Source organism: Cibotium barometz, chromosome 52 (assembly GCF_041138505.1).
Source record: "Cibotium barometz isolate CiBa-2024 chromosome 52, ASM4113850v1, whole genome shotgun sequence".
In the NCBI taxonomy this organism is placed as follows: Eukaryota; Viridiplantae; Streptophyta; class Polypodiopsida; order Cyatheales; family Cibotiaceae; genus Cibotium; species Cibotium barometz.
In genome coordinates, this window is record NC_141097.1 from 21,554,596 (window position 1) to 21,566,755 (window position 12,160).

Here is a 12,160-nt window from a genome sequence, read left to right on the forward strand (position 1 = left end):
AGATCAAAAGCAAAGTAGAAGACAAAAGCAAAGCAAAAGCATCACTTTTGCCTTCTACTTTACTTTTGATCTTTTTAATAGTAAAATATTACTCAACTTTAGTCAAAAGTTCTTGTTTTGCTTTTCTAGCTTCAGGGCCTTCCTTTTTGACCCTGGAGCTACTTTTTGAAAAAGTGGCTTTTAGCTTTTTGGCTCAATTCGACGTGCTCTTTCCAACGGTGCCCTGGTCAACAAAGTTTGATTTTTTCTTTTTCTTGCTTTTTGACCCAGACGAGTGCTTTTTCCAATTACAACTTTAGGAACCCTGTATCCATGTGTCCAGGCATGAGTTCTATCATGTGAAAAGAGCATGGAGGACCAAATGGTTACATCTCAAATCAGCCCCACAAGAGCTCTCGAAACTATTCCAAAAACAGTCCCAAATCTACCCCTGACAAGGCCAGAACTGTGAGCAAAGAACATCACAAGAAAACCTCACGTGTGGCAAACTATATGGCTACTGTACAGCTGTAAGTACAACCAGCAGTCGACCAGTTTTGGAGGTGGCCAACAAAAACGAAATTCAGCTATTGATCACCCTGTAAGCGACCAGCTCCAAAACTGAGAAAAGAGAGAGAAGTTGTACGGCTAGTGCAGAGAGATGGGGAGAGAGAGAAAGAGAGAGAGAGAGAGAGAGAGCGCTGCAATCAGCCAATAGAGGCATGCGCTTCATGCTCCGAAAAGAAGCCTCCACCCCTTTTTAATGAAGTCGACCAGCTATATTTGAAGTGCTTTTCCCTTTTTGCCCAAAATAGGTGAACTTGCCCAAAAATATCAACTTTATGCTTTTCCAGGCTAGTTTTGGCCCAAAATATCAACTTTATGCTTTTTCCAGGCTTGTCGCCTAAGTTTCAAGTAGGCACCTCCTTTTGTCCACCTGTCCCATGCCCAAAATAATAATATGTCCAACCCGTCTTTAATGATATGTGAACACATCGACTTGTAAACATTATAAGTCACGTTGATGAATAAAATCCCATGCTACTCATGTTGTGTGGCCATCTTTCAGGCCAAACTTTGCCGATAGATGCTTCAACTTTCTTATGTGGAAAATCCCTGTTCACACCTTGGTTCCGCTCAGTGTGTGAAACACTGGTCAAGACTGGTGAAGGGACTAAATGGTGACATCCCCTCTGTCTTATAAAACAATTGTCCGCAACTGAATAAGCCTAATACCACTGAAATATTCTTCAAAAATTACAGATTCACTACCAAATAGTAGTATTACATAATTCCGGCATTAAAGCCATAAATCGAGATCCATGATCCGAAGTCAGAATACGGACATAAGAACCAACCGTATCAAGAAAGAAACTATGAATCAACATTTCTGATATTAACCAAACATAGGCAAAAGAGCCAATTGTATCCCAAATATCCATAAATCCATAAACTAGTCAACAACTCTAATAATAACCAGACACAAGCACAAGAGCCAACTGTGTCTCAAATAGCCATAATTTCATAAGCCAGATAATAACTAGACACAAGCACAAGAGCCAACTATGTCCCAAATATCCATAAATCCATAAGTAGCTTTAAGTACCAAATATCCATAAATCCATAAGTAGCTTTAAGTACCTACAAAAGAAAAGTAAGCAGAATACATAACCACAAAACATCTTGCCATGCCATTGGACTGCATAAGGGCACCACCCCTATGATCCATACGCATGCCCAAGCCAAACATGCTTCACATGTCCATATGGCTCACCAAGGGTGACATGCAGGGGATTGATCGTAGTAAAACAACCTTAGGCTTAACTAAACTTCACTTAGAAACACTTAAGAGAAAGAGAATGGTTTCAATGCAAATGCAATGCACCTATATTAAATGCAATGGTTACAATGAGATCTATGAATAAATCTATGCCTGTCCTAAATGAGTATCCTTCTCGAAAAGATAGAGATATGCTAAATGATGATGATGACTGATTGTTTCTTTCTCCAATGCTGAGGTCCACCCTTTGGATGCTGGTTTTCCTCTATATAGGAGGCAGAAGATGAACTGAATGCTTAATGTATGCTGACTATGCTGCTGATTCCCCTTGCTCCATAGACTGGAAACGCTAAGAAGAAGGAAGATGACTGAAATGAATGATGCGCTTTTCTATATATATGGATTTACGCTGCTGGTCGGCCAGAACACTATTGTCGGCCTGTTTGATTGGATCCTCCATGACCACATAAATGCCCAAAAGCCTCTTTATCTGCTGTCGGCTGGTTCCACAGGCCCCGACCTACTGTGATGCATGTCCTAAATGCTTTTAATGCTTTGCGTACTGCTCTAGGTGTTACAGAAGCCCCATACACTGTTGCACATGCTGGAGATGCTCCTTATGCTTGAATGCCATGCTAAACTGTTCACTTAATGCTGGGAATGCTATGCTAAATGCTCATGAATGCTAAGAATGCCATGTCACCTGTACACCACTGGGTGTGCACGTGACATTCCCCTCCCCACTCTGTCTTCTTCTACCAGGACTGAGGTCGACTGTAGGAGTTGAATCCTTTGAGCCAAAGACTTCTCCACTACGGGAACTGCATGGCAAATGCTAATAAATCTACTTAGAAAAACCTGAATCACCACTGACCTGTCTATGGAATCCTTTCACACACCATCTCCATCGTTCATGGACCTATGGACCTCCTGAGGCGATGTTGGAGCCATTTCCGTCTTCTTATGTGGAAGAGAACCCCTTCCTGATGTAGGTTGAAGCCCAAAACTCCATTTGCTCCTTTGATGATGGATGCCATTCTTGCATGTCCTAAATGCTTTTAATGCTTTGCGTACTGCTCTAGGTGTTACAGAAGCCCCATACACTGTTGCACATGCTGGAGATGCTCCTTATGCTTGAATGCCATGCTAAACTGTTCACTTAATGCTTGGAATGCTATGCTAAATGCTCAAAATGCTAAGAATGCCATGTCACCTGTACACCACTGGGTGTGCACATGACATTCCCCTCCCCACTCTGTCTTCTTCTACCAGGACTGAGGTCGACTGTAGGAGTTGAATCCTTTGAGCCAAAGACTTCTCCACTACGGGAACTGCATGGCAAATGCTAATAAATCTACTTAGAAAAACCTGAATCACCACTGACCTGTCTATGGAATCCTTTCACACACCATCTCCATCGTTCATGGACCTATGGACCTCCTGAGGCGATGTTGGAGCCATTTCCGTCTTCTTATGTGGAAGAGAACCCCTTCCTGATGTAGGTTGAAGCCCAAAACTCCATTTGCTCCTTTGATGATGGATGCCATTCTTCCCGAAAAAACTCATGGGTAAATCATGTATGCCTTGCAGATGCAAGATGCTCAGACTAACTATCTTCACTGGACTACTAGGATGACTTTTATACTGATGCAAGTCATGTGCTACCCCTATATGCTATGCAAGAATGCAAATGAATGGGTTACTGATGCATGTCTAAGGGGAAAACCCCGAGGATGGCCTGCAAGATCTTGAGACCTGGATTTAACTAAGCAAAAGCGACTAACATGTTGACTTACCGAATGACTTATGGAATGAACATGAACTAAGGCTGGTTACCTTGTAACGCTCTGATACCAATGTGACATGCGAGGGATTGATCGTAGTAAAACAACCTTAGGCTTAACTAAACTTCACTTAGAAACACTTAAGAGAAAGAGAATGGTTTCGATGCAAATGCAATGCACCTATATTAAATGCAATGGTTACAATGAGATCTATGCCTATCCTAAATGAGTATCCTTCTCGGAAAGAGAGAGAGATGCTAAATGATGATAATGACTAATTGTTCCTTTCTCCAATGTTGAGGTCCACCCTTTGGATGCTGGTTTCATAGTTACCGCGGAACGGCGTTCCGCCTTCCTGGAACGCCACAACGCGGGTCTAGAGCTCAACGCGTGCCCGGAACGCAGAAACGGCAGGCGAAACCTGACTTGCAGTGGAACATGGCGGAATGGCGAGCGGAACGCCGGAACGTAGGGCGGAACGCCCGAACCGGGCGTTCCGGCATGTGCGCATGTGCGCGATGGCGGCGGCGGCGGGTTTTATTTGCTGTTCGGGTTTATTTCGCTGCATCTGTTTTTTTGGCTGAGCCTGCTGCTTGAGTGCTCTCCCTACCACTCCACCCTTCCCCTTGGCTGCCCCACACTCTCTATTCCACCTACTACTCCACCCTTCCCCTTGGCTGCCCCACACTCTCTGTTCCACCTACTACTCCACCCTTCCTCTTGGCTGCCCCACACTCTCCCTACCTCGTTGAGGCTTGAGCCTTGGCTGCCCCACACTCTCCCTACCTCCTCTTGGCCCCTCCTCTTGGGCCTTGGCAAGTTGGCCCCTTCTCTTGCTCGGTTGGCACTCGAGTCTTGAGCAGGTAAAATTTAAAATTTGACGCAATGAACATTGGATTTTGGAGATTCTAGTTTGCTGCGTTTTTTTCCACTTTGTGGACACTTTACTTATGTCTCATGCAAGGGCATTTTGCATGTTTTTTTAATTTTCAGCCATTTATCAATTTCAATGGCACCTCCTCGTGGCATAGATGCAGAAAACAGATCCCCTTGGTGGAATGAGGTGGATCTTGTGTCCAGATATGATAGTGCAAGAGGAGGGGGGTCACGCAAGTGGAAGTGCCACTTTTGTGGATCCATTAAGACTGGAGGCACGGATCGTGTGCGAGCCCATTTGTTGGGGGTTAGAGGCAAAGGCATTTTTGTTTGCCCTACAGTGTCAGGAGAAGATATCATACGATCGCAGGCACTTGCAGATAGACTTGATGCAGCAGGGAGTCGGCCCTCTGTTCTTGATCCTCGAGGTACATCATCATCAGCTACACTTGCAGGCGCGGCATCTTCAGCGAGTGCATCTACCCCATTATTTGGGGCTGCTCCACAGCCATCCGCACTGGAACAAATGCTTCCCAGACCCAGGCTTCACGAGGTCCAGTGCAGGCTAGTCTTGTGGCATCATGGCACCCTGGGAGGAGGGCACAAGTAGATGCAGCAGTGTAACGGTTTGTTTATGCTGCAGATGTTCCTTTGGTAAAGGCCCGCAACCCATACTTTGCAGATATGGTGAAGGAGATTGCTTCTTTCGGACCTGGCTATGCTCCACCCTCATCCGAGGCATTGCGCACTACACTTCTAGCCACAGAGAGGACGGCCATAGAGGATGCCTTGGGACCCATTTAGGATGTATGGCGTAGATGTGGCGTCACCATCATGGGTGATGGTTGGAGTGACACTAGGAGCCGCTCCATTCAGGGTATCCTTGCGTACTCCAGAGGATGTAGCTTTTTTATTAAAGCTATTGACAATTCAGAGGCGGGCAAAACTGCAGAGAGATTGACAAATATTTGGAGTGAAGCCATTGATTACGTGGGTCCCAATAATGTCATCCAGTTTGTTTTTGATGGAGAGAACTCAAACAGGGCAGCAGGGAGGATCATTGAGGATAGGTACCCACATATTTGCTTCACTCCTTGCATGTCACATGGGCTCAACAATCTCCTCAAAGATATTGGTAAGATGCAGTGGGTGGAGCCTTTTATTGAAATGGGCAATCACATTGTTTCATTTATCACTCGCCACCACTACATTTTGGCTGTATTTCGACAGAGATCCCCAAAGAATCTCTTAAAGTATTCAGATACACGCTTTGCATATAATTTCCTTATGCTAAAGCGTCTTTTTGAAGTGAAGAATCATTTGAGGCAGCTTGTAGTTTGTGAGGAGTGGGATGCGTGGCGAGAGCGTTCCTCAGTGGCAGGTATTCGATGCAGGTCCATAGTTCTTGATGACACTTTTTGGGACACTGTTGAGGTATTGTTGCAGGTTGTGCGGCCAATCATTCTTATGTTGAGGCTTCTTGATGGAGATGAGCCTTGCATTGGCAAGGTGTACGAGGGGATGGACAGGATGATTGAGAGAATCCTATCTCTACAGACTTTGGATGGGGGTAGGAGACAGGAGCTATCTCGTCTTGCGACAGGCAGGTGGACAGAGTATCACTCTGCATTAGAGGCTGCTGCATTTGTGGTGGATCCAGAATTTCAAGGCAAAGGACAAGAGACAGATGCAGAGGTTGTGCAGGGTTGGGAGGATATCTTGAGGAAGCTTGTACCCAGTGCTGATGATAGGAGGAGGGTTCGTGAAGACCTTTCCTTCTATCGACAAAAGAGAGGCCTCTTCGCTTTGCAGGATGCACAAAATGATAGGTTCAAGATATCCAGTGCACGGTGGTGGGAGGATTATGGGGCAGATACACCATTGCTGCAAAGATTGGCCATTCGAGTGCTTAGCCAGGGTGCTAGCTCCTCGCCATGAGCACTTATGGAGCAGTTTTGGGAACATTGCAAGCAAGAAGAGGAACAGGCTTGGTGTCCAGAAGGCAAATGACCTTGTATTTGTTAATGCGAACTTGCGTTTGCTTGACAAGTTCAGGGCTGAGTGTACTCCAGAGCCATTTATTGGATTTTGCCTTGATCTTGATGACAGTGATGGTGAGGATCAGCCAGAGGGAGAGGATGATGTGGAGCAGCATGAGGATGAGCAGATTGAGGGACAGCCTGGACAGGAGGATGAGATCCCACTTGCTGATGACTAGTCTTTGACTCACCAATTACCTTGGCCCTTGAGGCTAGTTTTGTACTTGTCATGCGATGGTACTTTCTTTTTCAGTTTCTATATATCCTCATGCGATGTACTTTCTTTTCAGTTTCTATTTGAAGTCTGGACTCTTTAAATTTTTAATGTTTAAGACGTTAAAGTTTTATCTTGGATATTCTAAATGTTGTGTCATTTTATGTCATATGCTGACATGTCATATGACGTGGCGTTCCCCGACGTTCCCGATCCGCTCCCGTTTCCGTTCCCGCTCCTGTTCCAGCATCCGACGTTCCCGGAACGTTCCCGTTCTGCGGTAACTATGGAGCCTGGTTTCCTTTATGTAGGGGGCAGGAGATGAACTGAATGCTGAATGTATGTTGACTATGCTGCTGATTCCCTTTGCTCAATAGGCCAGAAACGCTAAGAAGAAGGAAGATGACTGAAATGAATGATGCACTTTTCTACATATATGGATTTACGCTGTTGGTCGGCCAGAACACTATTGTCGGCTTGTTTGACTGGATCCTCCAAGACCACATAAATGCCCAAAAGCCTCTTTATCTGATGTTGGCTAGTTCCACAGGCCCCGACCTGTTGTGACGCATGCCCTAAATGCTTCACGTACTGGTGTAGGTGCTGTAGAAGCCCCATACAATGTTGCACATGCTGTGGTACATGCTGGAGATGCTCCTTATGTTTGAATGCCATGCTAAACTGCTCACTTAATGCTGGGAATGCTATGCTAAATGCTCATGAATGCTAAGAATGCCATGTCACCTGTACACCACCTGGGTATGCAAGTGACACCAGGGCAACGACCCTTCCATGAAACCATACATCCTCGCCAGGGCTTCCCCTTCCACGAGGCTTCACTCACCAAGGCAACTATCCTTCCATGAGTTCATGCGACACTCACCAAGGTTACCACCCTTCCATGAGTTCATGGAATTCACTCACCAGGGTTACCACCCTTCCATGAATGAATCCATCCACAATTGACACCATAGTTACCGCGGAACGGGAACGTTCCGGGAACGTCGGATGCTGGAACAGGAGCGGGAACGGGAACGGGAGCGGATCCGGAACGTCGGGGAACGCCACGTCATATGACATGTCAGCATATGACATAAAATGACAAAACATTTAAAATATCCAAGATAAAACTTTAAAGTCTTAAGCATTAAAAATTTAAAGAGTCCAGACTCCAAATAGAAACTGAAAAGAAAGTACATCGCATGAGGATATATAGAAACTGAAAAAGAAAGTACCATCGCATGACAAGTACAAAACTAGCCTCAAGGGCCAAGGTAATTGGTGAGTCAAAGACTAGTCATCAGCAAGTGGGATCTCATCCTCCTGTCCAGGCTGTCCCTCAATCTGCTCATCCTCATGCTGCTCCACATCATCCTCTCCCTCTGGCTGATCCTCACCATCACTGTCATCAAGATCAAGGCAAAATCCAATAAATGGCTCTGGAGTACACTCAGCCCTGAACTTGTCAAGCAAACGCAAGTTCGCATTAACAAATACAAGGTCATTTGCCTTCTGGACACCAAGCCTGTTCCTCTTCTTGCTTGCAATGTTCCCAAAACTGCTCCATAAGCGCTCATGGCGAGGAGCTAGCACCCTGGCTAAGCACTCGAATGGCCAATCTTTGCAGCAATGGTGTATCTGCCCCATAATCCTCCCACCACCGTGCACTGGATATCTTGAACCTATCATTTTGTGCATCCTGCAAAGCGAAGAGGCCTCTCTTTTGTCGATAGAAGGAAAGGTCTTCACGAACCCTCCTCCTATCATCAGCACTGGGTACAAGCTTCCTCAAGATATCCTCCCAACCCTGCACAACCTCTGCATCTGTCTCTTGTCCTTTGCCTTGAAATTCTGGATCCACCACAAATGCAGCAGCCTCTAATGCAGAGTGATACTCTGTCCACCTGCCTGTCGCAAGACGAGATAGCTCCTGTCTCCTACCCCCATCCAAAGTCTGTAGAGATAGGATTCTCTCAATCATCCTGTCCATCCCCTCGTACACCTTGCCAATGCAAGGCTCATCTCCATCAAGAAGCCTCAACATAAGAATGATTGGCCGCACAACCTGCAACAATACCTCAACAGTGTCCCAAAAAGTGTCATCAAGAACTATGGACCTGCATCGAATACCTGCCACTGAGGAACGCTCTCGCCACGCATCCCACTCCTCACAAACTACAAGCTGCCTCAAATGATTCTTCACTTCAAAAAGACGCTTTAGCATAAGGAAATTATATGCAAAGCGTGTATCTGAATACTTTAAGAGATTCTTTGGGGATCTCTGTCGAAATACAGCCAAAATGTAGTGGTGGCGAGTGATAAATGAAACAATGTGATTGCCCATTTCAATAAAAGGCTCCACCCACTGCATCTTACCAATATCTTTGAGGAGATTGTTGAGCCCATGTGACATGCAAGGAGTGAAGCAAATATGTGGGTACCTATCCTCAATGATCCTCCCTGCTGCCCTGTTTGAGTTCTCTCCATCAAAAACAAACTGGATGACATTATTGGGACCCACGTAATCAATGGCTTCACTCCAAATATTTGTCAATCTCTCTGCAGTTTTGCCCGCCTCTGAATTGTCAATAGCTTTAATAAAAAAGCTACATCCTCTGGAGTACGCAAGGATACCCTGAATGGAGCGGCTCCTAGTGTCACTCCAACCATCACCCATGATAGTGACGCCACATCTACGCCATACATCCTGAATGGGTCCCAAGGCATCCTCTATGGCCGTCCTCTCTGTGGCTAGAAGTGTAGTGCGCAATGCCTCGGATGAGGGTGGAGCATAGCCAGGTCCGAAAGAAGCAATCTCCTTCACCATATCTGCAAAGTATGGGTTGCGGGCCTTTACCAAAGGAACATCTGCAGCATAAACAAACCGTTACACTGCTGCATCTACTTGTGCCCTCCTCCCAGGGTGCCATGATGCCACAAGACTAGCCTGCACTGGACCTCGTGAAGCCTGGGTCTGGGAAGCATTTGTTCCATGTGCAGATGGCTGTGGAGCAGCCCCAAATAATGGGGTAGATGCACTCGCTGAAGATGCCGCGCCTGCAAGTGTAGCTGATGATGATGTACCTTGAGGATCAAGAACAGAGGGCCGACTCCCTGCTGCATCAAGTCTATCTGCAAGTGCCTGCGATCGTATGATATCTTCTCCTGACACTGTAGGGCAAACAAAAATGCCTTTGCCTCTAACCCCCAACAAATGGGCTCGCACACGATCCGTGCCTCCAGTCTTAATGGATCCACAAAAGTGGCACTTCCACTTGCGTGACCCTCCTCCTCTTGCACTATCATATCTGGACACAAGATCCACCTCATTCCACCAAGGGGATCTGTTTTCTGCATCTATGCCACAAGGAGGTGCCATTGAAATTGATAAATGGCTGAAATTTAAAAAAACATGCAAAATGCCCTTGCATGAGACATAAGTAAAGTGTCCACAAAGTGGAAAAAAACGCAGCAAACTAGAATCTCCAAAATCCAATGTTCATTGCGTCAAATTTTAAATTTTACCTGCTCAAGACTCGAGTGCCAACCGAGCAAGAGAAGGGGCCAACTTGCCAAGGCCCAAGAGGAGGGGCCAAGAGGAGGTAGGGAGAGTGTGGGGCAGCCAAGAGGAAGGGTGGAGTAGTAGGTGGAACGGAGAGTGTGGGGCAGCCAAGGGGGCAGCCAAGAGGAAGGGTGGAGTGGTAGGGAGAGCACTCAAGCAGCAGGCTCAGCCAAAAAAACAGACGCAGCGAAATAAACCTGAACAGCAAATAAAACCCGCCGCCGTCGCGCATATGCGCACATGCCGGAACGCCCGGAACGGGCGTTCCGCCCTACGTTCCGGCGTTCCGCTCGCCGTTCCGCCACGTTCCACTGCAAGTCACGTTCCGCCTGCCGTTTTTGCGTTCCGGGCACGCGTTGAGCTCCAACCTGGCGTTCTGGTGTTCCAAGAAGGCGGAACGCCATTCCGCGGTAACTATGGTTGACACAGACACAGTCCCCTGCCGACGAGATGTTAGATCACATGACCCTTGGCATAGACATAAGTCTCTACCCAACAAGGCGTCACGTCCACTCTACCACATACACTCCATGTCGGTACTCAAAACATACACTTTGGAGGCATAGTTGCAAACATTCGCGAATGCAAGGCTTTGCAAACGTTTGCAAACGTTTGCAGTTTGCATCCCTTTGCAAACTTTGCCTGCAATTTTTTTAACAGTTTGCATCCCTTTGCAAATTGAGTACATTTCCAGCACTCTTGAGTCTTGAGTCTTGAGTCTTAAGTTCTAAATTCTAACATCTTTTAAGTTTCAAGCTTTCAAGTTTTTCATTGTGTTTTCAAGCATTGACTTTGAACATTCTATTTATGCCCAAAAAAATAATTTTTTTACCCGCCACGAATGCGAATGCATCCACCCTCGATGCATTCTTTTGCAAACTCGGCATTCTCGAATGCAAATGCACGAATGCAAAGAATGCTTGCAACTATGTTTGGAGGAGAGATGGCCTCAAGTTCACTCTACCACATGCACTCCGTGTCGGTACTCTGACCGCACACCTTGGAGGAGAGGTGGCCTCAAGTTCACTCTACCACATGCACTCCGTGGTAGTATCCCGATCACAGACCTGGAGGGAAAGGTGGGCTCAAGTGTAGAACATAAGATGAGAATGAGTCACAAGCATAAATATCTTGGTTCTCCATAAACATGTCTGCACGATAGATAGTGTTACAAGCATTTCGGCTGCCAATAGGAATCCATAGAAAAATCCTCAATCCATGAGCTATCCATGAATTCCATAAGTCGACTGCATCCCAAATAAAGGGATCCAAAAACATACTCCATCCCCGTAAAGGGAGTGATAGAGCTGTATATAAAGTCCAAGAATCACCGAGCCAATGATAACCATGTAGATGCGTCAGACCATTATATATGTATGAATCCTCGAGCAAAGATATGCCAAAAACTTAATCCATAGTCGTTGAACAGACCCGTATGAAAAGCGTTATAAACCAAGCTTTTCAACCATAATGTTTACATGAAACGGTTCAAGGCAAACAAACACGCAATTCTCCTTGTAAAGGCATGCAAGGGTTAAGTGTCCAAAAACACTTACAATAAATTGCAAAAAGCAGCAACTTTGCAAAACTCAAATTATACTTACTTTTCTTGCCAGGTTTGTCATGAAGCCAAAAGAAATATCTCCTCAGCATATGCATAAGATATCTTGAGAGATAGCTCCATGTGGTTTGCTCAAAAACTTGATTTTAAATCCACAATAATCTATATGGAAAAAGTGCTAAACACGAGTACATAAAACCAACTCCATACTTCGAGGATAAAATCTGTGAATCCATAAATCCTTAGACCAAGTTGCCTACTACTCATGCTCTTGACACGTGACTATTTCCATAAGCTCAATAGCAAAACTATTGGTCAATGTAATCCCACATCTGATCTTTTCTCTTTCTCACTGTTGGAAGAAA

The 12,160-nt window shown here is 45.7% G+C and overlaps 3 protein-coding genes across 3 annotated transcripts in view; 1 reads left to right on the plus strand and 2 right to left on the minus strand.

The window, feature by feature from the left end:
• The window catches only part of LOC147608948 (uncharacterized), a 39,664-nt gene that overhangs the window by 24,096 nt on the left and 3,408 nt on the right, over positions 1 to 12,160 (minus strand). The gene's annotated exons all lie outside the window — the stretch shown is intronic.
• On the plus strand, positions 5,254 to 6,637 carry LOC147608949 (uncharacterized). Its single transcript, XM_086788279.1, has 2 exons — positions 5,254 to 6,337; positions 6,369 to 6,637. Exons 1-2 carry the CDS (start codon positions 5,254 to 5,256, stop codon positions 6,635 to 6,637), a joined length of 1,353 nt encoding a protein of 450 aa, XP_086644405.1.
• LOC147608950 (uncharacterized) lies at positions 8,229 to 10,051 on the minus strand. Its single transcript, XM_086788280.1, has 2 exons — positions 9,631 to 10,051; positions 8,229 to 9,540 (listed from the first exon to the last, which is right to left on the minus strand). Exons 1-2 carry the CDS (start codon positions 10,049 to 10,051, stop codon positions 8,246 to 8,248), a joined length of 1,716 nt encoding a protein of 571 aa, XP_086644406.1. The 3' UTR covers positions 8,229 to 8,245.

Bases quoted from the DNA above. Each gene is read 5' to 3' on its own strand.
- LOC147608949 (XM_086788279.1), top strand. From the start codon at position 5,254: ATGGGTGATGGTTGGAGTGACACTAGGAGCCGCTCCATTCAGGGTATC. The intron at 6,338-6,368 runs GTGCTAGCTCCT...AGCACTTATGGA, and splicing joins CATTCGAGTGCTTAGCCAGG to GCAGTTTTGGGAACATTGCA.
- LOC147608950 (XM_086788280.1), bottom strand. From the start codon at position 10,051: ATGGCACCTCCTTGTGGCATAGATGCAGAAAACAGATCCCCTTGGTGG. The intron at 9,541-9,630 runs GTCCAGTGCAGG...TTTATGCTGCAG, and splicing joins CCAGACCCAGGCTTCACGAG to ATGTTCCTTTGGTAAAGGCC.